Genomic DNA, 27,306 nt, shown 5'->3' with positions numbered 1-27,306 from the left:
AGGAGGCCGAGATGAATCATTCACTCAGCACTTCTTGCTGGAGGTTGTTGCGAATGCTTCAGTCTTGACTTTTGCACTGAGGTACTTGGGCTCCTCTATCATTGAGGATGGGGATATTTGTGGAGCCTCCTCTTCCAGTTAGTTGTTTAATTGTCTACCACTATTGCGACTGGATGTGGCAGACTGCAGAGCTGTGGGGCCTGATCTAACCAAATAGGAACAGAGTCCCATAGTAAGTGCATTGAGCACCAAGCAACACCCCGTTATCTAACGTCCATGTGGTTAGATACGGGGCCTCAGCGAGGAACGTGTGCCCTAGACCGCACTCAGCCCGGTTGTCTGGTCGGAGGAGATCCGCCCACCGGGCCTCCTCAGTGCAGTAAGGGATCGGGATGCCATCTTTGATTTCTCGAGCTCCCGACTCGACCCCTGAACCCCCCAAGCCCCAACTCACTATATGGGGGTCCCCAGGCCTCCCCACATCCCCCCACACCTGCGCAATGCAACCCCCCAGGCCCGATCACCATCGTGAAAAATGCCAGCCTGGCACCCTGGCAGTGCCACCTGGGCAGTGCCAGGCTAACAGTCCCAGGGTGCCCAGGTGGCACCAGCAGTACCAGGATGCCACCCAACCCATAGGGTAAGCACCTGGGTGTCATGATATGCAGACACACACAATGATATACAGGCAGGCACAGACAAGCAGCTAATGGACACAGAGAACAGGACATGACCAATAAGCAGGCAGGACACTCAGGGATGGGGTCTGACTATAAAAGACACGAGGCAATCGCACTCCGCCTCTTTCCACTGATGAACATCTAGAGAGTCAGTGAAAGGTGTTGTTACAATCCCACACCTCCACCACGTAGCTAACAGCTAGTCTGGTTCAGTCAGACAGAGTAACCACACTTAAGTTAGCAGAGAGTCGAACTCACAGAGAACTGTGCGAACTGTGCTATTAGTTCAATAAACCTGATTGAACTAACTTCAAGGTCTGGAGTATCTTTTTGACCTAAGCTACATCCAGTTGCAGCCAGTGTTATACCAGTGTACCTAACACAACACTGGGGGCTTCTGAACCCCTGGGAGAACCCCATGAGCGCCGTTCCATCTGGTCCCCGTTTGTGGTCTCCAAGGCGAAGGGGATAGATCCCAACACCATGGTTACCTCAGGGAACTGCATATTAGAATGAGACTAGCTGTCTTGCGCTAATATGCAGATTTGCCAAAACGTGTTCACATCACGATGTCTCGCGAGATCACGTTATATCTCGTGAGGCGTAGCAAGCCGGGTAGATCCAGAAGGGGGATCTCCCAGCATTTACCAGCCACGTTGCACTGCGACGCACTTCTTTTCGGGTGCAGCATGGCCGACAGATTGTGTCCTTGATCTGATCCATTATTTATGGCAGCGCTTTGCTCTGTCTATCGCATGCTGCCTCAGCTGTTTGGGCACGGAAGGAGTCCTGTGTCGGAGCTTCGCCAGACTGACACCTCATTTTTAGGTGTGCCTAGTGTTGTTCCTGGCATGCCCTCCTGCACCTTTCATTAAACCAGGGATGATCTCCGGGTTTAGTCCATCTTTCCCTCGTGTCACCTATCAGCAATGTAGAAAGTGCTGGAAATACTCAGCAGGGCAGGCATCATTTGTGGAGAGCGAATTAGAGTTTCTCAAGTCGGTGGAGTGGCATTGAGGAAGCGCTGCAATGCCAAGCGTTATGTTATGGAGATGTTATATCAAGGTGCCAGAGCAGGGAGCTCTCCCACTATCCTGGCTGGGGGAGGGGGGGTCTGGCCAGTCTAACCATGTCTAACCATACGTAACCCCATTAGTTACTGACACTCACCAGCTGAGCAGCAGCAAGCACATCGTCTCCTGATTCCATACAGAAAATGACTGGGAAGTACCGAAAAGGGTCCTTGAGGGTTTGTATAAGGCAGGTCTGGAAATCAAATAGCAAAGAAACAATTACAGGGATAATTCAATCATTGTACAGAGCAGCATTAATTCTCGACTCATGCTCAGTTCTCCGCAGATGCTGGCTAGCCGAATGCAGTTGCTTCTGGAGTTGGGGGAAGCCAGGCTAATGGCGTGTGATTCAGATGAAGGATGAGCTCTGGGTGTGCTAAAACATTGTTGCAGATTACTGAGGTTTAAAATAGTCCTAAACTCTAGTTTAGTGTCACGTCTCAGTTCTGAATATATAAAACGAATTCAGTTGAATTCAGGATTAGGCCTGTTCTTAAAGACTGCTGTCAATTTTAAACTAGCCAATCAGAGATTATTAATGGAGCCAAAAACAAGTTTCAAAACAATTTGCATTTATATAGAACCTTTAAACCGGTAAAACATCCCAAGGTGCTTCACTGGAGTGATTATCAAACAGAATTTGACGCTGAGTCACTTAAGGAGATATTAGGATACATTATTGAAAACTTGGACAAAGAGGGGCGTTAGGACTGTCTTAAAGACAGAGGGAGGTATGGAGAGGTGGATAGGTTAAGAGAGGGAGTTCCAGAGCCTACGTCTCAGGCTGTCAAAGGCATGGCCGCCAATGGCAGAGAATTTAAAATCGGGAATGCAAAAGAGGCCAGATCACTCAGAGATTTGTAGCAGGTTACAGAGATAGGGAGGGGCAAAGCATGGAGTGATTTGAAGACAAGGGTGAGAATTTTAAACTAAGGTGTCGCTGGACCAGGAACAGTGTAGATCAATGAGCTCAGGGATGAGGGATGAACATGTCTTCGTGCAAGTTAGTCGAGATTTGGATAAGCTGAAGTTTATGGCAGATGGAAGGTGTGAGGCTGGCCAGGGGAATATTGGAACAGTTGAGAATGGAGGAAACATGTGTGAGAATTTCAGATGCAGGTGAGCTGAGGCAGGAGCAGAGCTGGGCAATGCTTAAGGCAACATTGGTGATGGCGAGAAGCTCACTTTTAAGACTAAACAGGCCAGCATGAGAGAGAGGGATGGCGTTGAGAGCTCCGAGGGGAGGCTTGTGGCAGGACCTGAAAACAATGGGTAGAATCTTACCATAGTTATGAGTTCCTGAGTCAGCAAGCCCTGATGGCCTGTAGTTGGGGAAGCGAGAGTTGGTCAGGCACTTTCATAATCATAATAATCTTTATTGACACAAGTAGGCTTACACTAACACTGCAATGAGGTTACTGTGAAAAGCCCCTTGTCGCCACATTCCGGCACCAGTTCGGGTATACGGAGAGAGAATTCAGAATGTCCAAATTACCTAACAGCACGTCTTTTGGGATTTGTGGGAGGAAACCGGAGCACCCGGAGGAAACCCACACAGATGCAGGGAGAACGTGCAGACTCCGCATAGACAGTGATCCAAGTCGGGAATCGAACCTGGGACCCTGGCGCTGTGAAGCAGTGACGGTAGAGCAGATGGACGGGCGGGTGGTGACGGGACATGGTTAGATGTTGGTTTTGCTGGAAATGAAAAACTGAGATTATCTCAGCACTCGAGGATGATCCGACAATGATAAGCAGTGGAAGTCAGCTGGACCTGATGGTGCATTATGTAGTTTAGCCAAATCTGCTGGTGACAGGCTGAACCAGCTGGCACAATGAACATTCAGGTTTGCAGCCCATGGACTTAAGGGAGCAGAAACAAGGCTCATTATAGGAGGAATGACCAAGGTGAGACTGAGTAATGGTTTGAATTGGGACTGGGGCATCAAAGGTGGAGGCGACGGGTTGGTCCAGAAGATCAGTCATTGCAGGAATATTGCAGTGAATCGGGGGCCAGCAAAAGGTCAGAAAGACATTAAGATGGAACAGTTAGGATTCCTGCTCAATAGGAGGCAGTGATGGAATTCCTTAATAAGCCCTTTGGAGTTTGTCAAGGGATGGTTTCAGGAGGAGAAATGGAGTTAGTCTTTTCTAATTTTGGGGGGGGGGGGGGGGATTTTCCAGCGGGTATCCCGGTGGCAGGTGGAATATCCCCCCCTTAATCACACACAAATTCTGGGAAGGCAAAGGGGATGTTAAAGAAAGAGACTTTGAAAGAAATTCTTAAGGATATTAGATGTGAGGATTTTCAGCGTGATTCTCAGTATCTGCTCAGAGTCGATACGTACCTCAATCATGTTTCCAGTACATTCCTGCTCACCATGCTGACAGCTGAAAATCCACTTGCCGCTTTCATTTTTCTCCTACAAGAGATGGCAACAAAATATTTACAGAATTAACAGAGAACATGGCAGTTAGGACCCTCTAGCATGCGTTTAGTTCACTTCAGCCGTGTTCTTGGTCATTGAATCAAGGCCACAACAGAAATCTAAGCTGCATCTTAGTCTCTCAGCTGTTCACTTTGTCAAACCCATTGGGAGCGAGTCTGGAAAAGGCTACAAGAGGCTCTAATATATATCAATGCAGAAGTGGAGCTAAAAATAAATCCCATGCGCTGAAAAGCAGAAGTGGTAACAGTGGATTAATCAGAGCTGTCAAAGCGGAGCACAGCGTCAAAGCAGCGCATCTCAACGCAGCACCTGCATTCGTCACTCTGTTCCACTTGGTCAGTCAACATTCTCAGAATCAGCAGAATGACAGAAATGAAGAAATTGTGGTCCTCCACTTCTCTTTTCACACTTAGAGTGAAAATCTAACATTGCATTCCATAATGTTTCGACTTTATGATGTCTCGACCCTTTCTGAATGCTTCCTGCCCTGTATCGAGTATGGCCTGAGTGAAGATGGGAAAGAAATCCAGTAGCTTTCCCATTCCTAATCCATGTTCTCTCCCTCGCTGCTTCTTTCAGGGGATGCTCAACACGAAGGAGACTGGTTCATCAGCTGAGGTAGGGCAATCGGTGGGAATCAAGAGGAGGTTTCCTTGCTCGTGTTTGACCCGATGCCAAGACCTCATGGGATCCTGAGTCAATGTTGAGCACTCCAAAGGCCACCACTACTGATGGGGTCTATCCTGCTGGTTGGCCAGGGCAGACCCAGGGCGGGGTGATGGAAGAGTTTGGGACATTGGCTGTAAGTTAAGTACAACTGTGTTGGGTTGTTCCTGGATTAGTCCGTGTGACAGCTCTCCCAATTGTAACACAAGCCTCTGGATGCTAGTGCGGAGACTTAGCAGGGCTGGGTACACCTTTGATATGTTGCGTGCCTAGGTCTCGATTGGGTGTTCCATCTGGTTTTATCCTATTTTAATTTTTCATAGTGTTTAAATATGTAGTTCGGTCATAAGACTCAAACACGTTGGTGTGGTTAGGGTTAGCCACATGTAGGCCAGGCTGGGTAAGGACAACAAATTTCGACCTGTAGAATCATAGAATCGCTGCAGAAGGATGCCATTTGGCCCATCGAGACTGCACCGATCATCCGAAAGAGCACTTTACCTCAGTTAACTCCCCCACCCTATCCCTGTAACCTAACCTACACATCTTTGTACACCAAGGGGCATTGATCACGGCCATTCCACCTAACTTGATGAAACTGGAGCACCCGGAGGAAACCCACGCAGATACGGGGTTGGTCACCCAAGGGCAGAATTGATCCCGAGTCCCTGGCGCTGTGAGGCAGCAGTGCTAACCACTGCGCCACCATGTCTCTCAAAGCACATGAGTGAGCCAGAGGAGTTTAAACTACCCGGTTACTCTATGGCCGCCAACACTGAAACTATCTTTACATTTCAGATGTTTTTAATAGGATTTAAATACTTTGGCCGCTGTGGTGAGATCGCAACTCTTTGATGCTGAAACATTTACAATCAAAACAGAAAGTGCTGGAAAAAAAACTCAGCAGCATCTGTGGAGAGAGAATCCGAGTGAATGCATCAGGTCGATAGCCTGTTCTTCTCCTATTGTCTTTCGTGCTGTGCATCTCCAGGATTTGGGATTTTAGTTCTGTTTTTGTCCAGTGGCAGAGAGGATTTGTAACCAGAGGACAATGATTGAAGATAATTTACTGGAATATACAAAAGGAAGGAAGTAATTTCAATAGTAATTTTCAAAAGAGAACTGGATAAACGTTCGCAGAACTTTGGGAACTGGGCTTATTGGATAAATCTATCAAAGAACGAGTACAGCTCGATGGGTTGAGTGGTCTCTTTCTCTGCAGAAACATTCAATAATTCCAAAAGTGTTTTGAAACAGGGACAAAACGGACTGGCAATCCCTGATTCAGTCTGATTAGGGAAGGCATAACTGCTCAGCACCATCGACTGAATTCAGAATGTTATAGTCCTGCTGCAGATATGTGCTAGGCTACCACTGTAGCAAGGGATAGGTTGTGTCATCGCAGGTCAGTCAACCTAGCCTTGGGGTGGTCATATTAATGCAAAAGTCTGGGGGCGGGGGGGGGGGGGCGGGGACTGTGGCATGGTGGTAGTGTCACTGGGCTAATAATAATAATGAGGCTCAGGCTGCTGCTCTGGGAATACGGGTTCAAATCTCATACCAGACACAGGAAGTGACCCTCTGGCTATCATAGATCATAGATTATCATAGAATTTACAGTGCAGAAGGAGGCCATTCGGCCCATCGAGTCTGCACCGGCTCTTGGAAAGAGCACCCTACCCAAGGTCAACACCTCCACCCTATCCCCATAACCCAGTAACCCCACCCAACACTAAGGGCAATTTTGATCACTAAGGGCAATTTATCATGGCCAATCCACCTAACCCACAGATTAGGTCAATAAGAATGCAACCAAAATGGGATGAGAATGGGCTGAATAGTCTCCTTAGCACGTTTTCTGCTGAACTCAAGTTTCCCTTTTATTTTTGATTGAATTCAGATTGTACAGAAGTTGCGAGTTAATGGAATTGCCTCGTGTCCCTGGTCTCTCTCGCCTTCATTGTCTGGCATCATCTCACCTTTTCCTCTACCTCACCCAGTCCACCTGCCTTCATCTCCCTGCCCTTCCCCCAACCCTCCTTGGCCTACCTGCCTGATCTTTAACCTCTCCCCTTTAACCTCTGTTACCATAAGTATTGATTTACTTCACCATTGCATTTCCATAGGGGACAAGTGTGACATTCATGATGGCATTCAGCGTCAGCCAGGTGGGGAAAAGCTGAAAAGCGAGAAAGCCACGACATGCTCCACAGAGGCTCTCATAGTATAAGCTGATCACAACAGGGTCAACCTTCTTCTTCAGCTTGTACTCCAAGCATTTATGTTCCACCTATGTGAGAGAGAACACAGCAGGCTTTAGTTTCATATCACAGGTTGTCCCTAAGAATAGAAAAAAATAGTGCAGTCTCTCCCGCCTGTCCCACTGTTCAATGAGATCAATGAGATTTTATTCCGAACTCTGTTTACCTGCCTACGCTCCGGAACCTTCCACTTTCCTACCAAATAAAAACCCATCAAGCCGGTCTTGAAAGCTCCAAACAGGAAGGGCAGAATTTTCAAAGTTTCACTATCCGTTGTTTGCAAAAGTCCCTCGTGACTAAACCCCCGAATGATGGCCCAGATCCAACTTTAATATTGTTCCCCTTTGTTCCCCTTCACAAGGGGAAATGATTTCTCCCTAATTATTCTGTGATTGTAAAGGCCTTGATCAGAAGCATCCCTCTCCACCTGCTAAACTCGAGCAAATACAAACCAAGTTACTTGGGATTACTGGGGATATACAGCATAGAAACAGACCATGCGGCCCAACCAGTCCATGCTGGTGTGGATGCTCCACTTGAGTGTCCTCCCATCTTTCCTCATCTAAATCAGAGAGCGATGGTGGTATGGTGGTGAGCACAGCTGCCTTCCAAGCAGTTGACCCAGGTTCGATTCCCGGCCATCGCAGTAATAATTTGATCGGAAATCCTTCCACTTCTTTGTGAGTTTCAAACTGAGGATGAACAACAGTTTCCAACTCAGAATTTATAGGGTCAGCACGGTAGCACAGTGGTTAGCACAGATGCACAGGGTCCCAGGTTCAATTCCCGGCTTGGGTCACTGACTGTGCGGAGTCTGCACGTTCTCCCCGTGTCTGCGTGGGTTTCCTCCGGGTGCTCTGGTTTCCTCCCACAGTCCAAAGATGTGCAGGTTAGGTGGATTGCCCATGCTAAATTGCCCTTGGTGTTCAAAAAGGTTGGGTGGGGTTACTGGGTTACGGGTGTTGGCTTAAGCGGGGTGCTATTTCCAAGGGCCGGTGCAGACTCGATGGGCCGGGTGGCCTCCTTCTGCACTGTAGACTCTATGATCGTAACCCTTCTCCTTTGTGTGCTTGCCCAGTTTCCCCTTCAGCAAATTTAAACCATCAGCTTTATCCACTCCCTGTGAGAGCGAATTGCACATGCTCAGAAGAATTCCTCGGTGACTATATATATTGGTCAGGGGTTGATATAGTCCAGTTCGCTGGACGGCTGGATCGTGATGCAGAGCGAGGCCAACAGCGTGGGTTCAATTCCCATATCGGCTGAAGTTATCCATAAACCTTGCCCCTTGCCTGAGGTCTGGTGACCCTCAGATTAAATCACCACCAGTCATCTCTCTCTCAATAGGGAAGAGCAGCCTATGGTCCTCAGGGGTCTATGGTTACTCATTTTATATATTTGCTGGAGTGACCATTGATCATAAGGGTTTAGATTATTAATGAAAGGTTAATGGAAAAGAGCAAGAACAAATGGATGACCTTAAAGGAGGAGATGTTTCAGGGACAGGCTAGGTATGTTCCAACAAGAGGAAAGATAGAGGGACCAAAGCCAGGGCTCCTCGAGTGACAAGTTACCATGAAAGGAAACTCAAAATCTTCTAACAGCTTGTAGTAAGAGTCGGAGTGGGTTCTATTCGGAACAATTAGGATGATATATGCTTTGAGACACAGAACAAGGCTACAATACTTAATGAGTGCTTTGTATCAGCGAGGAAAGATGCAAGGAGGTTCATGTGGACCATAGGCACAAGTTTGGACTGGTTGGGTAGAATGGCCTGTTTCTGGGTCCTCTATCCTATACAATACAACTGTTCCCTCACAAACGTGGTCCAGCTCATCCCCCAGGATCAGGTCCAGCCACACCTTCTTCCTAGTTGAGCTGAGAACACATTGGTCAAGGCAGATTTTTTTGAACACGTTTCAGAAATCCCCCCATCCTTGCCCTTTAATTTAACACAATCCTCTTTGATATCTGAGTAATTAAACCTGGGTTAGGTGGATTGGCCATGATAAATTGCCCTTAGTGACCAAAAAGGTCAGGAGGGGTTATTGGGTTAGGGGGATAGGGTGGAAGTGAGGGTTTAAGTGGGTCGGTGCAGGCTCGATGGGCCGAATGGCCTCCTTCTGCACTGTATGTTCTATGTTTTCTCCTCTATCCCTCCCTCTTTGGAGAGAATACACCCATTAGTGTGATCGTACTCTTCCTTTACCGTTAACTCTTAACCAAATGGATTCCATACTTTCCCTTCAAGGACTTCCTCTCCGTCCAACATTACAATGTCTTCCCAGGTCAAATTGTTACCCCATCTCCCTCTTCCCTATGTTATTCTCCAAGTCTGAATAAAGATTGTAGACTTCCAGTTAACACAAATACTTTATTCAATGGGTTTGTTCTGTTTCCAGAGCTTAACTAGATATAATACAGCCAAGCGGTATGACCATTGAAGCTAAGGTAAGCTGCCTATGCTGAGCTGTCTCTGTCTGCTGCTGCTCACTAGCCCTGTGCTTCTGAAAGAGGCGGATCCTCCCTTGGGCTGGACCCTTTATACCCGTCTCTGATGCTGCCCTCTAGTGATGCTGTGGCTGTTACATCTGTCTGTAGTCCCTGGTGTATGTGCAGATGTATACATATCACTACATTCCCTTCTCTATCCTTTCTGAGCACTTTGTATCTTTGAATATTAAGTGCTCAGTCCTCACCATCTTTAAGCTGCATTACCATCATTGCTTCCACAAAGCCTATAATGTGGAAAAGAGTAGTGGGAAGTCAGAAGATTGGGAAGGCTACAAAAACAAACAGAGGATAACAAAGAGAGAAATAAGGAAAGAGAGGATCAAATATGAAGGTAGACTAGCCAGTAACATTAGGAATGATAGTAAAAGTTTCTTTAAATACATTAAAAACAAACGGGAGGCAAAAGTTGACATTGGGCCGCTCCAAAATGACGCTGGTAATTTTGTGATGGGAGACAAGGAAATAGCTGAGGAACTAAATAAGTACTTTGCGTCAGTCTTCACAGTAGAAGACATGAGTAATATCCCACCAATTCCGGAGAGTCAGGGGGCAGAGTTGAATATGGTAGCCATCACAAAGGAGAAAGTGCTAGAGAAACTAAGAGGTCTAAAAATTGATAAATCTCTGGGCCCAGATGGACTACATCCTAGAGCTCTAAAGGAGATAGCTGAAGAAATAGTGGAGGCGTTAGTTATGATCTTTCAAAAGTCACTGGAGTCCGGGAAAGTCCCAGAGGATTGGAAAATTGCTGTTGTAACCCCCCTGTTCAAGAAGGGAACAAGGAAAAAGATGGAAAATTATAGGCCAATTAGCCTAACCTCGGTTGTTGGCAAGATTCTAGAATCCATTGTTAAGGATGAGATTTCTAAATTCTTGGAAGTGCAGGGTCAGATTAGGACAAGTCAGCATGGATTTAGTAAGGGGAGGTCGTGCCTGACAAACCTGTTAGAGTTCTTTGAAGAGATAACAAATAGGTTAGACCAAGGAGAGCCAATGGATGTTATCTATCTTGACTTCCAAAAGGCCTTTGATAAGGTGCCTCACGGGAGACTGCTGAGTAAAATAAGGGCCCATGGTATTCGAGGCAAGGTACTAACATGGATTGACGATTGGCTGTCAGGCAGAAGGCAGAGAGTTGGGATAAAAGGTTCTTTTTCGGAATGGCAACCGGTGACGAGTGGTGTCCCGCAGGGTTCAGTGTTGGGGCCATAGCTGTTCCCTTTATATATTAACGATCTAGATGACGGGACTGGGGCATTCTGGCTAAGTTTGCCGATGATACAAAGATAGGTGGAGGGGCAGGTAGTATGGAGGAGGTGGGGAGGCTGCAGAAAGATTTAGACAGTTTAGGAGAGTGGTCCAAGAAATGGCTGATGAAATTCAACGTGGGCAAGTGCGAGGTCTTGCACTTTGGAAAAAAGAATAGAGGCATGGACTATTTTCTAAACGGTGACAAAATTCATAATGCTGAAGTGCAAAGGGACTTGGGAGTCCTAGTCCAGGATTCTCTAAAGGTAAACTTGCAGGTTGAGTCCGTAATTAAGAAAGCAAATGCAATGTTGTCATTCATCTCAAGAGGCTTGGAATATAAAAGCAGGGATGTACATCTGAAGCTTTATAAAGCATTAGTTAGGCCCCATTTAGAATACTGTGAGCAATTTTGGGCCCCACACCTCAGGAAGGACATACTGGCACTGGAGCGGGTCCAGCGGAGATTCACACGGATGATCCCAGGAATGGTAGGCCTAACATACGATGAACGTCTGAGGATCCTGGGATTATTTCTTTGAGAAGGTGACTGAACAGGTAGACGAGGATAGAGCAGTTGATGTGGTGTATATGGATTTCAGCAAAGCGTTTGATAAGGTTCCCACGGTAGGCTATTGCAAAAAATACGGAGGCTGGGGATTGAGGGTGATTTAGAGATGTGGATCAGAAATTGGCTAGCTGAAAGAAGACAGAGGGTGGTGGTTGATGGGAAATGTTCAGAATGGAGTACAGTCACAAGTGGAGTACCACAAGGATCTGTTCTGGGGCCGTTGCTGTTTGTCATTTTTATCAATGACCTAGAGGAAGGCGCAGAAGGGTGGGTGAGTAAATTTGCAGACGATACTAAAGTCGGTGGTGTTGTCGATAGTGTGGAAGGATGTAGCAGGTTACAGAGGGATATAGATAAGCTGCAGAGCTGGGCTGAGAGGTGGCAAATGGAGTTTAATGTAGAGAAGTGTGAGGTGATTCACTTTGGAAGGAATAACAGGAATGCGGAATATTTGGCTAATGGTAAAGTTCTTGAAAGTGTGGATGAGCAGAGGGATCTAGGTGTCCATGTACATAGATCCCTGAAAGTTGCCACCCAGGTTGATAGGGTTGTGAAGAAGGCCTATGGAGTGTTGGCCTTTATTGGTAGAGGGATTGAGTTCCGGAGTCGGGAGGTCATGTTGCAGCTGTACAGAACTCTGGTCCGGCCGCATTTGGAGTATTGTGTACAGTTCTGGTCACCGCATTATAGGAAGGACGTGGAAGCTTTGGAGCGGGTGCAGAGGAGATTTACCAGGATGTTGCCTGGTATGGAGGGAAAATCTTATGAGGAAAGGCTGATGGACTTGAGGTTGTTTTCGTTGGAGAGAAGAAGGTTAAGAGGAGACTTAATAGAGGCATACAAAATGATCAGGGGGTTGGATAGGGTGGACAGTGAGAGCCTTCTCCCGCGGATGGATATGGCTGGCACGAGGGGACATAACTTTAAACTGAGGGGTAATAGATATAGGACAGAGGTCAGAGGTAGGTTCTTTACGCAAAGAGTAGTGAGGCCGTGGAATGCCCTACCTGTTACAGTAGTGAACTCGCCAACATTGAGGGCATTTAAAAGTTTATTGGATAAACATATGGATGATAATGGCATAGTGTAGGTTAGATGGCTTTTGTTTCGGTGCAACATCGTGGGCCGAAGGGCCTGTACTGCGCTGTATTGTTCTATGTTCTATGTTCTATATTCATTGGAGTTTAGGAGGTTGAGGGGAGATCTAATAGAAACTTACAAGATAATGAATGGCTTAGATAGGGTGGATGTAGGGAAGTTGTTTCCATTAGCAGGGGAGACTAGGACCCGGGGGCACAGCCTTAGAATAAAAGGGAGTCACTTTAGAACAGAGATGAGGAGAAATTTCTTCAGCCAGAGAATGGTGGGTCTGTGGAATTCATTGCCACAGAGGGCGGTGGAGGCCGGGACGTTGAGTGTCTTTAAGACAGAAGTTGATAAATTCTTGATTTCTCGAGGAATTAAGGGCTATGGAGAGAGAGCGGGTAAATGGAGTTGAAATCAGCCATGATTGAATGGCGGAGTGGACTCGATGGGCCGAATGGCCTTACTTCTGCTCCTATGTCTTATGGTCTTATGGTCATTCCCACGCTCCTATTTATACTTGTTGCTTGTCAACCTTATTCACCACACTTAATGCTTTTACATACATGGATTCTAAACCTGGATTTCTATTCTTTGTAGTTTACTTTGCTCCTTCTTTCTCTAGTACTATCCAACACTTTCACTTTCTGCAACTTATTCCTCTTTTCTACTTCATTTTTCTGGTGCCTGCACCCCTGCCAATTTAATTCGAACCCTCTCCAACCATACTCTATGAATCTCCCCAAGAAGAGCTTGGTCCCTGTCCTGCTGGGGTGTAACCCACGTCTTTAGAACAGCTTCCGCCAGCACCAGAACTGGTCCTAATGCTCTAAGACTCTGAAACCCTCCCTCTCGCATCAAGCCACACATCGAATCTCCCTCGCTTCCTATTTTTTACTCTGCCTAGTACATGCCACTGGGAGTGATCCAGAGATTACTACCTTGGAGATCCTACTTTTTAAACTTCCTCCTTAGTTCCCGAAATTCTGGCCTCGGCACCCAATACCTGTCCTCCCAGTGTCAATGGTCGTAACGTGTACCACAGCCTCCAGTTCATTCCATTCCCCTGCAGGATATTCTGCATCGTCTCCATGGCATTGTTTACTTTGGCACACTATGGGATTCACAAAACGGTTACAAATTGTCTCTCTGACCCCCTCTGACTATGAAATCTCCTATAACAACTCCAGGCGCGATTCAACGGGAAATCTTCGAAATGTCATTTTGAGCTTGTGGGATGTTTCTCAACAGCCACATTGGTGACTTTGTAGCCAGGAGCATCTCTTCATTAATGGCTGTCTCGCCATTTGATCCACCAGACTCGCGCCTCACCGCGAACAATGGGGAGCTGCTTTGAAACACTCCCTCACCACTCACTCCCAATCAGCACACAGGCATGGCAGCGCGCAGAACTGCGCCTCGCTTTGGGGATGCCCAGCTGGCCAGGCTTCTCAACGCTGTGGATGCGGGGCGGGCCAACCTGTACCCCTGAAGGGGGGTCAGAGGACCAGCGGCAGGGCCGTGTGTTCTTCCTCCTCCAGCATGTCGGCCCACTGCTGTGCCAGGTTGCGGCGGGCACAGTCGAACACCACAAAGTGGAAGACCCTCCCAGGGGTATACTGCAGGGCACCACCAGAGCGGTCCAGCCATCGGAATTGCGTTTTGCACAGTCCAATTCACCGCTCAATGACAGCACAGGTGGCAGCATGGGCCTTATATCGAATCTCGGTCTCGGTCTCAGGCCTCTGCACCGGCAACGTCAGGCAGGAGCCTCTAGTGATGCTGTGACTGTTACATCTGTCTGTAGTCCCTGGTGTATGTGCAGATGTATGTACAGGTGTACAGATCACTACATTCCCTTCTCTATCCTTTCTAAGCACTGTGTATCTTTGAATATTAAGTGCTGAGTCCTCACCATCTTTAAGCTGCATTACCATCATGACCACAACAATTACCCGTTGTGCCCCAAGAGTCAACCCATCATCCTGGGCTGGTCCAAGGTGCTGGGGAACTCTGAGTGTCCCAGGATGTAGCTGTCATGCACACTCCCTGGGTAGCGGGCACACACGTGCATATAGTGTCCTCACAAACTACTGTCCCATCTACAACCTCCCTTTCCTCTCCAAATTTTTGGAATATGTTGTTGGCTCCAAAATCCATTTTCATCTTTTCCAGAACTTTCTGTTTGATTCTCTCCAATCAGGTCCCCATCCCTTTGACAGGGCCAAAACAGTTCTTAACAAAGCTGAAAATGACATCCCATAAGGTGAGCGTTCTCTCCTCGCCCTTCTCGACCTGTAGCCTTTGACACAGTTTAAAAAAAAAAAATTTAGAATACCCAATTATTTTTTTTCCAATTAAGGGGCAATTTAGCACGGCCAAACCACCTATCCGGCACATCTTTGGGTTGTGGGGCTGAGACCCATGCAGACACGGGAAGAATGTGCAAACTCCACACGGACAGTGATCCGGGGCCGGATCGAAGCCGGGTCCTCGGCGCCGTTAGGCAGCAGTGCTAACCATTGCGCCACCGTGCCGCCCTCCTTTGACAGTTGACCACACCATTCTCCTCTGCCGTCCAGCTGTGTGGGACTGCTCTCACCTGCTTCCATCATTGTCTAGATAACCATAGGCAGAGAATCACTGGCAAAGGCTTCTCTTCCTGCTCCTGCACTGTTACTCTGGTGTCCCCCAAGGATCTATCCTTATCCCCTCCTGTTTCTGATCTACAAGCTGTCCTTTCAGTGATATTGCCTGAAAGCACAGCGTTAGTTTTCACATCTACGCTGAAGACTCCCAGCTCTACCTCACCACCAACTCTCTCGACTCCTCCACTGCTGCTCAATCATCCGACTGAATTATCCGACATCCAGTGCTGGAGGAGTACAAATTTCCATCAATCTGCTCCTAACCCTGTTCCCTAGCTACTGAAGACATCCTTCACCCAGGGAATTATTCATCAATCTCGGTGTCACATTTGATCCTGAGATGATCTTCCAGCCTAATTTTCCTGCCATCACTGAGACCATCATTTCTACCTCTGCAACATCGCCCAACTTTGCCTGTACTTCATCTCATCATCTGTTGGAACCCTCTTCCTTGCAAGGAGTTCATACAGAGGAGTAGTTCAAAGATTAATCACAAGAACTATTATATACATATATAATATTACATACATAATATATATTATATACTATTATATACCCCAGTACAATGCCGGCATCTCCACATCATATTTTATACATCACATGGTAGATACCAACTGGGTCCTCTTTGCCAGTGCCAAACTGGTCAACTTTATATATCATACAACTAGACATTGTTTGGAGGTCCAAGTTTGTATTCTGCAAAGTTTGCGGAGAAGTTAATTGTTCCCACCCGGAAAGATCCTTGCGAGTTATAACATCCCCCTTTTTCAAAAAGGCGATTTTGAGAAACTTATAAGCAATGCCTTGAACAAAATTCACCGCGAGCTACACGCACGTTGCTCCTATGTCGATACTTTCACAAATCGTGGAACAATAAAATTGCTATTTTTGCAAGAAATCGTTTTTAAAGAGACGCAAAACATAGGACACTTGGAAAAAGCTTTCAGATTGTATTCCAGTTTAGAGACCGCTTTGTGTCATAAATCACAGTTTACGAATGTGCCCGGCTTTCAAAGCTCAGAGCCCTACCTGACAGGCAGTTGCGATCTGATGCGAGCTGCACCATTGAGAAGGAGGATAATTGCAGGGAGGCCGCGCATCGACCTCCTTCACTGTCCAGAACAGCAGGCACACCAGGGCAGCTGGAACCCTCATTCTTCTCACCCGATTTCAAACAAAGCTCGGCAATCCCCTGCAATACCAGGATATAGAGGTGACTTCCTGTAGCTTTCACATGACTGAGTTGAGAGGTTAACCTCTTGGTTGCTGATTCACATCCCAATCACTGCAGCTGCTGTTCAGTTTTTAAAAAAAAACCCATCTGACTCATTCTGAACTTCCATAAAATGAAATACAACTAATAACGTGGAAATGATTAGCAGGGGGTAAAAAAAGAAATGGGTCAATTTAGAAGCTCCCCCCGCCCACCACCACAACCCCTGACTGAAAACTCTTTATTTCTCATTTATTTTTTTCTTATTTTGTTCCTTTAAAATTTCCTCTTTTTAATTTAACAAACAATTCCGAGTTATTAATCAAGTCCACTGTACCCCAACTTTTTTCTTGTGCCTAATTCCCAGTTCCTCCTCTGCCCCTGACTCTTGTCATTTTGGAGTCGTACCTGACACAAAGGAAGATGGCTGTGCTGGTTGGAGGTCAATCATCTCAGCTCCAGGACACCGCCACAGGAGCTCCTCCATGTAGTGTCTGAAGTGTTGGGTGCTCTGCTACACAGACGAACCAACACGGTTGCGAATGGTACAACTGAGTTTCATTTCAAACATCTGTTTACACTGGTTAACTGTTTACTGAGGTTCGATCATAACCCTGGAATCTGTGGACCTATTCCTAATTCTATCTTGTAGTGGCACTCAGCACATGGTGGATGTCTGAGTGGCTTGCTATGAGCTCTGTGCCCTGAGCTGTCTCCTGCTCGAGTGCCCTGTTTTGTACTGTGTATGCTCTTGCCTGTCGTGTTGTGTGTGTGTTGATTGGTCCGTTGATCTGTCCATCAGTATGTATGTATGTGTGTACTATGATGTTTACCTGAATATCATGACAGTGTCCTGGGCCCAACCATCTTCAACTGCTTCATCAATGACCTTCCCTCCATCATAAGGTCAGAATTGGAAAGGTTTGCTGAGGTTGCACAGTGTGAAATGAAAATGAAATGAAAATTGCTTATTGTCACAAGTAGACTTCAAATGAAGTTGCTGTGAAAAGCCCCTAGTCGCCACATTCCGGCACCTGTTCGGGGAGGCTGGTACGGGAATCGAACCATGCTGCTGGCCTGCCTGGGTCTGCTTTACCAGCTCTTTAGCCCTGTGCTAAACCAGCTCCTGTACAGCACCATTCAAGACTCCTCCGATACAGAAGCAGCCCCTGTCCAAATGCAATAAGACCTGGACAGCATTTAGGCTTGCGCTGATAAGTAGCAAGTAACTTTTGCACCACACAATTGCCAAGCAATGGAAATTTCCAACAACTGGGAACCAAACTATCTCCCCTTGACAATGCATTTTCATCACCTAATCCTGGACCATCTGTATCGTAGGGACCATCATTGACAAGGACCAACTATACAAATAATGAGGCTACAAGAGCTGGTCAGAGGCTGGGAATTCTGTGGCAAGTAACTCACCAAACTTTCCAAAACCATCCCACCATCCACAGCAGGCTTGTCCAAATCCCGACTCACAGGCTAGATCCAGCCAAACCAGCCTTTGTATCAGGTGGAGTTAGCGGTCAAACTACAGATAACTTCAATGAAAGATTCTGCAAGCAGCTACATCTCCAACCACAGGACATTTCTCACCTATGGTTCAGCAGAGAAAGGGTGTCTGATTAGAGGAGCAGCGAGCAGTGCGAGGAAGATTGGGCTCTCACTTGTTTCCAAAGCGCCTGCTTCCCTGCATTTGGCCATGCTGTCCCTCTCTCGCGTTCCTGTGCAGGCGCAGCCCTGTACAGGTTCAAAAGGGACAAGATGGTGGAGTGGGCCAGTGAGACCATGAGGAACAGCAGAGTTGCAACAACAGTGCCCGCCTAGACTCCCACTCACCAGGCACAGCTGGTCTCCCAGACAGGGCAAAGTGAGCAGGTTTGTATCTATAGACCATCCTGAGGTACTCAAGATGTGTGAGTGAGGGAGTCTGTGTGTGTGAGGGAGTCTGTGTGTGTGTGTGTGAGTCTGTGTGTGAGTGAGTGAGTCTGTGTGTGAGTGAGTCTGTGTGTGTGAGTGAGTCTGTGTGTGTGAGTGAGTCTGTGTGTGTGACTGAGTCTGTGTGTGTGAGTGAGTCTGTGTGTGAGTGAGTGAGTCTGTGTGTATGACTGGGTCTGTGTGTGTGAGTGAGTCTGTGTGTGTGAGTGAGTCTGTGCGAGTGAGTCTGTGTGTGACTGAGTCTGTGTGAGTGGGTCTGTGTGTGTGACTGAGTCTGTGTGTGAGTGAGTCTGTGCGAGTGAGGGAGTCTGTGCGAGTGAGTCTGTGTGTGTGACTGAGTCTGTGTGTGTGGGTGAGTCTTTGTGTGTGACTGAGTCTGTGCGAGTGAGGGAGTCTGTGTGTGTGAGTGAGTCTGTGTGTGTGACTGTGTGAGTGTGACTGAGTCTGTGTGTGTGTCTGTGTGAGTGAGTCTGTGTGTGTGAGTGAGTCTGTGTGTGTGTGTGACTGAGTCTGTGTGTGTGAGTGAGTCTGTGTGTGTGAGTGAGTCTGTGCGAGTGAGTCTGTGTGTGTGACTGAGTCTGTGTGTGTGACTGAGTCTGTGTGTGTGAGTGAGTCTGTGTGTGTGAGTCTGTGTGAGTGAGTCTGTGTGTGTGAGTGAGTCTGTGTGTGTGAGTGAGTCTGTGTGTGTGAGTCTGTGTGTGTGAGTCTGTGTGTGACTGAGTCTGTGTGTGTGAGTGAGTCTGTGTGTGAGTGAGTCTGTGCGACTGAGTCTGTGTGTGTGAGTCTGTGCGAGTGAGTCTGTGTGTGTGAGTGAGTCTGTGTGTGTGAGTGAGTCTGTGCGAGTGAGGGAGTGTGTGCGAGTGAGTCTGTGTGTGTGACTGAGTCTGTGTGTGTGACTGAGTCTGTGTGAGTGAGTCTGTGTGACTGAGTCTGTGCGGGCGAGTCTGTGTGTGTGAGTCTGTGTGAGTGAGTCTGTGTGAGTGAGTCTGTGTGTGTGAGTCTGTGTGTGTGAGTGAGTCTGTGTGTGTGAGTCTGTGTGTGTGAGTCTGTGTGTGACTGAATCTGTGTGTGTGAGTGAGTCTGTGCGAGTGAGGGAGTCTGTGCGAGTGAGTCTGTGTGTGTGACTGAGTCTGTGTGTGTGAGTGAGTCTGTGTGTGAGTGAGTCTGTGTGACTGAGTCTGTGTGTGTGAGTCTGTGCGAGTGAGTCTGTGTGTGTGACTGAGTTTGTGTGTGTGACTGAGTCTGTGTGAGTGAGTCTGTGTGACTGAGTCTGTGCGAGTGACTGTGTGTGTGAGTCTGTGCGAGTGAGTCTGTGCGAGTGACTCTGTGTGTGAGTGAGTCTGTGTGTGAGTGAGTCTGTGTGACTGAGTCTGTGTGAGTGAGTCTGTGTGTGAGTGAGTCTGTGTGACTGAGTCTGTGCGAGTGAGTCTGTGTGAGTGAGTCTGTGTGAGTGTGTGAGTCTGTGTGAGTGAGTCTGTGTGTGTGAGTGAGTCTGAGTGTGTGAGTCTGTGTGAGTGAGTCTGTGTGAGTGAGTCTGTGTGAGTGAGTCTGTGTGAGTGAGTGAGTCTGTGTGAGTGAGTCTGAGTGAGTGAGTGAGTCTGAGTGAGTGAGTCTGTGTGAGTGAGTGAGTCTGTGTGTGTGAGTCTGTGTGAGTGAGTGAGTCTGAGTGAGTGAGTCTATGTGAGTGAGTGAGTCTGTGTGTGTGAGTCTGTGTGAGTGAGTCTGTGTGAGTGAGTCTGTGTGAGTGTGTGAGTCTGTGTGAGTGAGTCTGTGTGTGTGAGTGAGTCTGTGTGAGTGAGTCTGAGTGAGTGAGTGAGTCTGTGTGAGTGAGTCTGTGTGAGTGAGTCTGAGTGAGTGAGTCTGTGTGAGTGAGTCTGTGTGAGTGAGTCTGTGTGAGTGAGTCTGTGTGAGTGAGTCTGAGTGAGTGAGTCTGTGTGAGTGAGTCTGTGTGAGTGAGTCTGTGTGAGTGAGTCTGAGTGAGTGAGTCTGTGTGAGTGAGTCTGTGTGTGTGAGTGAGTCTATGTGAGTGAGTGAGTCTGTGTGGGTGAGTCTGTGTGTGTGAGTGAGTCTGTGTGAGTGAGTGAGTCTGTGTGAGTGAGTGAGTCTGTGTGGGTGAGTCTGTGTGTGTGAGTGAGTCTGTGTGAGTGAGTCTGTGTGAGTGAGTGAGTCTGTGTGAGTGAGTCTGTGTGTGTGAGTAAGTGTGTGAGTGAGTCTGTGTGTGTGAGTAAGTCTGTGTGAGTGAGTCTGTGTGAGTGAGTGAGTCTGTGTGTGTGAGTGGGTCTGTGTGAGTGAGTCTGTGTGTGTGAGTGAGTCTGTGTGAGTGAGTGAGTCTGTGTGGGTGAGTCTGTGTGTGTGAGTGAGTCTGTGTGAGTGAGTCTGTGTGAGTGAGTGAGTCTGTGTGAGTGAGTCTGTGTGTGTGAGTCTGTGTGAGTGAGTCTGTGTGAGTGAGTCTGAGTGAGTGAGTGAGTCTGTGTGGGTGAGTCTGTGTGAGTGAGTGAGTCTGTGTGAGTGAGTGAGTCTGTGTGAGTGAGTGAGTCTGTGTGGGTGAGTCTGTGTGTGTGAGTGAGTCTGTGTGAGTGAGTCTGAGTGAGTGAGTGAGTCTGTGTGAGTGAGTCTGTGTGAGTGAGTCTGAGTGAGTGAGTCTGTGTGAGTGAGTCTGTGTGAGTGAGTCTGTGTGAGTGAGTCTGTGTGAGTGAGTCTGTGTGAGTGAGTCTGTGTGAGTGAGTCTGTGTGAGTGAGTCTGTGTGAGTGAGTCTGTGTGTGTGAGTGAGTCTGTGTGAGTGAGTGAGTCTGTGTGGGTGAGTCTGTGTGTGTGAGTGAGTCTGTGTGAGTGAGTGAGTCTGTGTGAGTGAGTGAGTCTGTGTGGGTGAGTCTGTGTGTGTGAGTGAGTCTGTGTGAGTGAGTCTGTGTGAGTGAGTGAGTCTGTGTGAGTGAGTCTGTGTGTGTGAGTAAGTGTGTGAGTGAGTCTGTGTGTGTGAGTAAGTCTGTGTGAGTGAGTCTGTGTGAGTGAGTGAGTCTGTGTGTGTGAGTGGGTCTGTGTGAGTGAGTCTGTGTGTGTGAGTGAGTCTGTGTGAGTGAGTGAGTCTGTGTGGGTGAGTCTGTGTGTGTGAGTGAGTCTGTGTGAGTGAGTCTGTGTGAGTGAGTGAGTCTGTGTGAGTGAGTCTGTGTGTGTGAGTCTGTGTGAGTGAGTCTGTGTGAGTGAGTCTGAGTGAGTGAGTGAGTCTGTGTGGGTGAGTCTGTGTGTGTGAGTGAGTCTGTGTGAGTGAGTGAGTCTGTGTGAGTGAGTGAGTCTGTGTGGGTGAGTCTGTGTGTGTGAGTGAGTCTGTGTGAGTGAGTCTGAGTGAGTGAGTGAGTCTGTGTGAGTGAGTCTGTGTGTGTGAGTCTGTGTGAGTGAGTGAGTCTGTGTGTGTGAGTCTGTGTGAGTGAGTCTGTGTGAGTGAGTCTGTGTGAGTGTGTGAGTCTGTGTGAGTGAGTCTGTGTGTGTGAGTGAGTCTGTGTGAGTGAGTCTGAGTGAGTGAGTGAGTCTGTGTGAGTGAGTCTGTGTGAGTGAGTCTGAGTGAGTGAGTCTGTGTGAGTGAGTCTGTGTGAGTGAGTCTGTGTGAGTGAGTCTGAGTGAGTGAGTCTGTGTGAGTGAGTCTGTGTGAGTGAGTCTGTGTGAGTGAGTCTGAGTGAGTGAGTCTGTGTGAGTGAGTCTGTGTGTGTGAGTGAGTCTGTGTGAGTGAGTGAGTCTGTGTGGGTGAGTCTGTGTGTGTGAGTGAGTCTGTGTGAGTGAGTGAGTCTGTGTGAGTGAGTGAGTCTGTGTGGGTGAGTCTGTGTGTGTGAGTGAGTCTGTGTGAGTGAGTCTGTGTGAGTGAGTGAGTCTGTGTGAGTGAGTCTGTGTGTGTGAGTAAGTGTGTGAGTGAGTCTGTGTGTGTGAGTAAGTCTGTGTGAGTGAGTCTGTGTGAGTGAGTGAGTCTGTGTGTGTGAGTGGGTCTGTGTGAGTGAGTCTGTGTGTGTGAGTGAGTCTGTGTGTGTGAGTGAGTCTGTGTGAGTGAGTGAGTCTGTGTGGGTGAGTCTGTGTGTGTGAGTGAGTCTGTGTGAGTGAGTCTGTGTGAGTGAGTGAGTCTGTGTGTGTGAGTCTGTGTGAGTGAGTCTGTGTGAGTGAGTCTGAGTGAGTGAGTCTGTGTGAGTGAGTCTGTGTGAGTGAGTCTGTGTGAGTGAGTGAGTCTGTGTGAGTGAGTGAGTCTGTGTGAGTGAGTCTGTGTGAGTGAGTGAGTCTGTGTGAGTGAGTCTGTGTGTGTGAGTAAGTCTGTGTGAGTGAGTCTGTGTGAGTGAGTGAGTCTGTGTGTGTGAGTCTGTGTGAGTGAGTCTGTGTGAGTGAGTCTGAGTGAGTGAGTCTGAGTGAGTGAGTCTGTGTGAGTGAGTCTGTGTGAGTGAGTCTGAGTGAGTGAGTCTGTGTGAGTGAGTCTGTGTGAGTGAGTCTGTGTGTGTGAGTGAGTCTGAGTGAGTGAGTCTGTGTGAGTGAGTCTGTGTGAGTGAGTGAGTCTGTGTGTGTGAGTGTGTGTGAGTGAGTCTGTGTGAGTGAGTCTGTGTGTGTGAGTGAGTCTGTGTGAGTGAGTCTGTGTGTGTGAGTGAGTCTGAGTGAGTGAGTCTGTGTGAGTGAGTCTGTGTGAGTGAGTCTGTGTGTGTGAGTGAGTCTGTGTGTGTGAGTGAGTCTGTGTGAGTGAGTGTGTGTGAGTGAGTCTGTGTGAGTGAGTCTGTGTGTGTGAGTGAGTCTGTGTGAGTGAGTGAGTCTGAGTGAATGAGTCTGTGTGTGTGAGTGAGTCTGAGTGAGTGAGTCTGTGTGAGTGAGTCTGAGTGAGTGAGTGAGTCTGTGTGAGTGAGTCTGTGTGAGTGAGTCTGAGTGAGTGAGTCTGAGTGAGTGAGTCTGTGTGAGTGAGTCTGTGTGAGTGAGTCTGTGTGAGTGAGTCTGAGTGAGTGAGTCTGTGTGAGTGAGTCTGTGTGAGTGAGTCTGAGTGAGTGAGTCTGTGTGTGTGAGTGAGTCTGAGTGAGTGAGTCTGTGTGAGTGAGTCTGTGTGAGTGAGTCTGTGTGAGTGAGTCTGTGTGAGTGAGTCTGTGTGAGTGAGTCTGTGTGAGTGAGTCTGTGTGTGTGAGTGAGTCTGTGTGAGTGAGTCTGTGTGTGTGAGTGAGTCTGTGTGAGTGAGTGAGTCTGTGTGAGTGAGTGAGTCTGTGTGAGTGAGTGAGTCTGAGTGAGTGAGTCTGTGTGTGTGAGTGAGTCTGTGTGTGTGAGTCTGTGTGAGTGAGTCTGTGTGAGTGAGTCTGTGTGAGTGAGTGAGTCTGTGTGAGTGAGTCTGTGTGAGTGAGTGAGTCTGTGTGAGTGAGTCTGTGTGAGTGAGTCTGAGTGAGTGAGTCTGTGTGAGTGAGTCTGTGTGAGTGAGTCTGAGTGAGTGAGTCTGAGTGAGTGAGTCTGTGTGAGTGAGTCTGAGTGAGTGAGTCTGTGTGAGTGAGTCTGTGTGAGTGAGTCTGTGTGAGTGAGTCTGTGTGAGTGAGTCTGTGTGAGTGAGTCTGTGTGAGTGAGTCTGAGTGAGTGAGTCTGTGTGAGTGAATGAGTCTGTGTGAGTGAGTGAGTCTGAGTGAGGGAGTCTGTGTGTGTGAGGGAGTCTGTGTGTGTGTGAGTCTGTGTGTGAGTGAGTGAGTCTGTGTGTGAGTGAGTCTGTGTGTGTGAGTGAGTCTGTGTGTGTGAGTGAGTCTGTGTGTGTGACTGAGTCTGTGTGTGTGAGTGAGTCTGTGTGTGAGTGAGTGAGTCTGTGTGTATGACTGGGTCTGTGTGTGTGAGTGAGTCTGTGTGTGTGAGTGAGTCTGTGCGAGTAAGTCTGTGTGTGACTGAGTCTGTGTGAGTGGGTCTGTGTGTGTGACTGAGTCTGTGTGTGAGTGAGTCTGTGCGAGTGAGGGAGTCTGTGCGAGTGAGTCTGTGTGTGTGACTGAGTCTGTGTGTGTGGGTGAGTCTGTGTGTGTGAGTGAGTCTGTGTGTGTGACTGTGTGTGTGTGACTGAGTCTGTGTGTGTGTCTGTGTGAGTGAGTCTGTGTGTGTGAGTGAGTCTGTGTGTGTGTGTGACTGAGTCTGTGTGTGTGAGTGAGTCTGTGTGTGTGAGTGAGTCTGTGCGAGTGAGTCTGTGTGTGTGACTGAGTCTGTGTGTGTGACTGAGTCTGTGTGTGTGAGTGAGTCTGTGTGTGTGAGTCTGTGTGAGTGAGTCTGTGTGTGTGAGTGAGTCTGTGTGTGTGAGTGAGTCTGTGTGTGTGAGTCTGTGTGTGTGACTCTGTGTGTGACTGAGTCTGTGTGAGTGAGTGAGTCTGTGTGAGTGAGTGAGTCTGTGTGGGTGAGTCTGTGTGTGTGAGTGAGTCTGTGTGAGTGAGTCTGTGTGAGTGAGTGAGTCTGTGTGAGTGAGTCTGTGTGTGTGAGTAAGTCTGTGTGAGTGAGTCTGTGTGTGTGAGTAAGTCTGTGTGAGTGAGTCTGTGTGAGTGAGTGAGTCTGTGTGTGTGAGTGGGTCTGTGTGAGTGAGTCTGTGTGTGTGAGTGAGTCTGTGTGAGTGAGTGAGTCTGTGTGGGTGAGTCTGTGTGTGTGAGTGAGTCTGTGTGAGTGAGTCTGTGTGAGTGAGTGAGTCTGTGTGAGTGAGTCTGTGTGTGTGAGTCTGTGTGAGTGAGTCTGTGTGAGTGAGTCTGAGTGAGTGAGTCTGTGTGAGTGAGTCTGTGTGAGTGAGTCTGTGTGAGTGAGTGAGTCTGTGTGTGTGAGTCTGTGTGAGTGAGTCTGTGTGAGTGAGTGAGTCTGTGTGAGTGAGTCTGTGTGTGTGAGTAAGTCTGTGTGAGTGAGTCTGTGTGAGTGAGTGAGTCTGTGTGTGTGAGTCTGTGTGAGTGAGTCTGAGTGAGTGAGTCTGAGTGAGTGAGTCTGTGTGAGTGAGTCTGTGTGAGTGAGTCTGAGTGAGTGAGTCTGTGTGAGTGAGTCTGTGTGAGTGAGTCTGAGTGAGTGAGTCTGTGTGTGTGAGTGAGTCTGAGTGAGTGAGTCTGTGTGAGTGAGTCTGTGTGAGTGAGTGAGTCTGTGTGTGTGAGTGTGTGTGAGTGAGTCTGTGTGAGTGAGTCTGTGTGTGTGAGTGAGTCTGTGTGAGTGAGTCTGTGTGTGTGAGTGAGTCTGAGTGAGTGAGTCTGTGTGAGTGAGTCTGTGTGAGTGAGTCTGTGTGTGTGTGTGTGAGTGAGTCTGTGTGTGTGAGTGAGTCTGTGTGAGTGAGTGTGTGTGAGTGAGTCTGTGTGAGTGAGTCTGTGTGTGTGAGTGAGTCTGTGTGAGTGAGTGAGTCTGAGTGAGTGAGTCTGTGTGTGTGAGTGAGTCTGAGTGAGTGAGTCTGAGTGAGTGAGTCTGTGTGAGTGAGTCTGAGTGAGTGAGTGAGTCTGTGTGAGTGAGTCTGTGTGAGTGAGTCTGAGTGAGTGAGTCTGAGTGAGTGAGTCTGTGTGAGTGAGTCTGTGTGAGTGAGTCTGAGTGAGTGAGTCTGTGTGAGTGAGTCTGTGTGAGTGAGTCTGAGTGAGTGAGTCTGTGTGTGTGAGTGAGTCTGAGTGAGTGAGTCTGTGTGAGTGAGTCTGTGTGAGTGAGTCTGTGTGAGTGAGTCTGTGTGAGTGAGTCTGTGTGTGTGAGTGAGTCTGTGTGAGTGAGTCTGTGTGTGTGAGTGAGTCTGTGTGAGTGAGTCTGTGTGAGTGAGTGAGTCTGTGTGAGTGAGTGAGTCTGAGTGAGTGAGTCTGTGTGTGTGAGTGAGTCTGTGTGTGTGAGTCTGTGTGAGTGAGTCTGTGTGAGTGAGTCTGTGTGAGTGAGTGAGTCTGTGTGAGTGAGTCTGTGTGAGTGAGTCTGTGTGAGTGAGTCTGTGTGAGTGAGTGAGTCTGTGTGAGTGAGTCTGTGTGAGTGAGTCTGTGTGAGTGAGTCTGTGTGAGTGAGTGAGTCTGTGTGAGTGAGTCTGTGTGAGTGAGTCTGTGTGAGTGAGTCTGTGTGAGTGAGTCTGAGTGAGTGAGTCTGTGTGAGTGAGTCTGTGTGAGTGAGTCTGAGTGAGTGAGTCTGTGTGAGTGAGTCTGAGTGAGTGAGTCTGTGTGAGTGAGTCTGTGTGAGTGAGTCTGTGTGAGTGAGTCTGTGTGAGTGAGTCTGTGTGAGTGAGTCTGTGTGAGTGAGTCTGTGTGAGTGAGTCTGAGTGAGTGAGTCTGTGTGAGTGAGTCTGTGTGAGTGAGTGAGTCTGTGTGAGTGAGTCTGTGTGAGTGAGTCTGTGTGAGTGAGTCTGTGTGAGTGAGTCTGTGTGAGTGAGTCTGTGTGAGTGAGTCTGTGTCAGTGAGTCTGTGTGAGTGAGTGAGTCTGTGTGAGTGAGTGAGTTAGTCTGTGTGTTAGTTTAAAGGCTCTTACCTTTGCAGGAGCAGCCCTTTGGATTTCGGCGGGAACCGGAAGTTCGACCTCTGGCAAGTCCCCCCCCCCCCCAATAAATTCTGGTGGAGAGGAAACCCGAGACACTACACGTGTAGTGTCTCCCACCCACCCTCCTCCTCTAACCTAATAATAAGACCCATTGGTGTAAGGTAAGTGCCATATTATATTATATATTATTAGCATTGTGCAGGCCAAGGATTGGAGGTGGAGGAGCAGTCTCTGTCAGCGAGAGAACCTGAGAACATCTCAGAAGGTAAGCAAGTGATTTTTACTTTTATATCTTTTTTTCAAATTGTGTGTGTCGGGGGGAAACTGAAGTGACATCACAGAAAAGCTGTGACCTGAGTGGCTGGTTGGGATTCTAACCTAAATTTTTTTGAGTATTTGGGAACTAATTAAACATAATAACTTAATTATAATTTAGAGGATATCGAAGCCAGAGATCGGAGGATATTATAGTTAGCTATCGCATTTCTATTAGAAATCTAGTGCTAGGAAACAGATAGTTGACAGTAACTTTGTAATTAAAA

General features: G+C 47.9%; 1 protein-coding gene and 1 non-coding gene across 2 annotated transcripts in view; one reads left to right on the top strand and one right to left on the bottom strand.

The window, feature by feature from the left end:
• LOC140395071 (gamma-interferon-inducible lysosomal thiol reductase-like) overlaps nt 1–16,400 on the bottom strand; it is a 37,031-nt gene extending 20,631 nt beyond the window's left edge. The window contains exons 1-4 of the mRNA XM_072482440.1: nt 16,224–16,400; nt 6,980–7,159; nt 4,102–4,176; nt 1,851–1,946 (exon numbers count right to left, since the gene is read on the bottom strand). Of these exons, the coding sequence (XP_072338541.1) occupies nt 1,851–1,946; nt 4,102–4,176; nt 6,980–7,159; nt 16,224–16,349 (477 nt within the window). The 5' untranslated portion in view covers nt 16,350–16,400. The remainder of the gene's footprint in view (nt 1–1,850; nt 1,947–4,101; nt 4,177–6,979; nt 7,160–16,223) is intronic.
• trnag-ucc (transfer RNA glycine (anticodon UCC)) lies at nt 7,705–7,776 on the top strand. Its single transcript has one exon. It is a non-coding gene; the product is annotated as a tRNA-Gly (tRNA).
• Nucleotides 16,401–27,306: the final 10,906 nt, after the last annotated feature.

Source organism: Scyliorhinus torazame, chromosome 18 (genome assembly GCF_047496885.1).
Source record: "Scyliorhinus torazame isolate Kashiwa2021f chromosome 18, sScyTor2.1, whole genome shotgun sequence".
Lineage (NCBI taxonomy): Eukaryota > Metazoa > Chordata > Chondrichthyes > Carcharhiniformes > Scyliorhinidae > Scyliorhinus > Scyliorhinus torazame.
The sequence above is the reverse complement of the archived record's forward strand: the minus strand, read 5'-3'. Positions and strand labels throughout refer to the sequence as shown.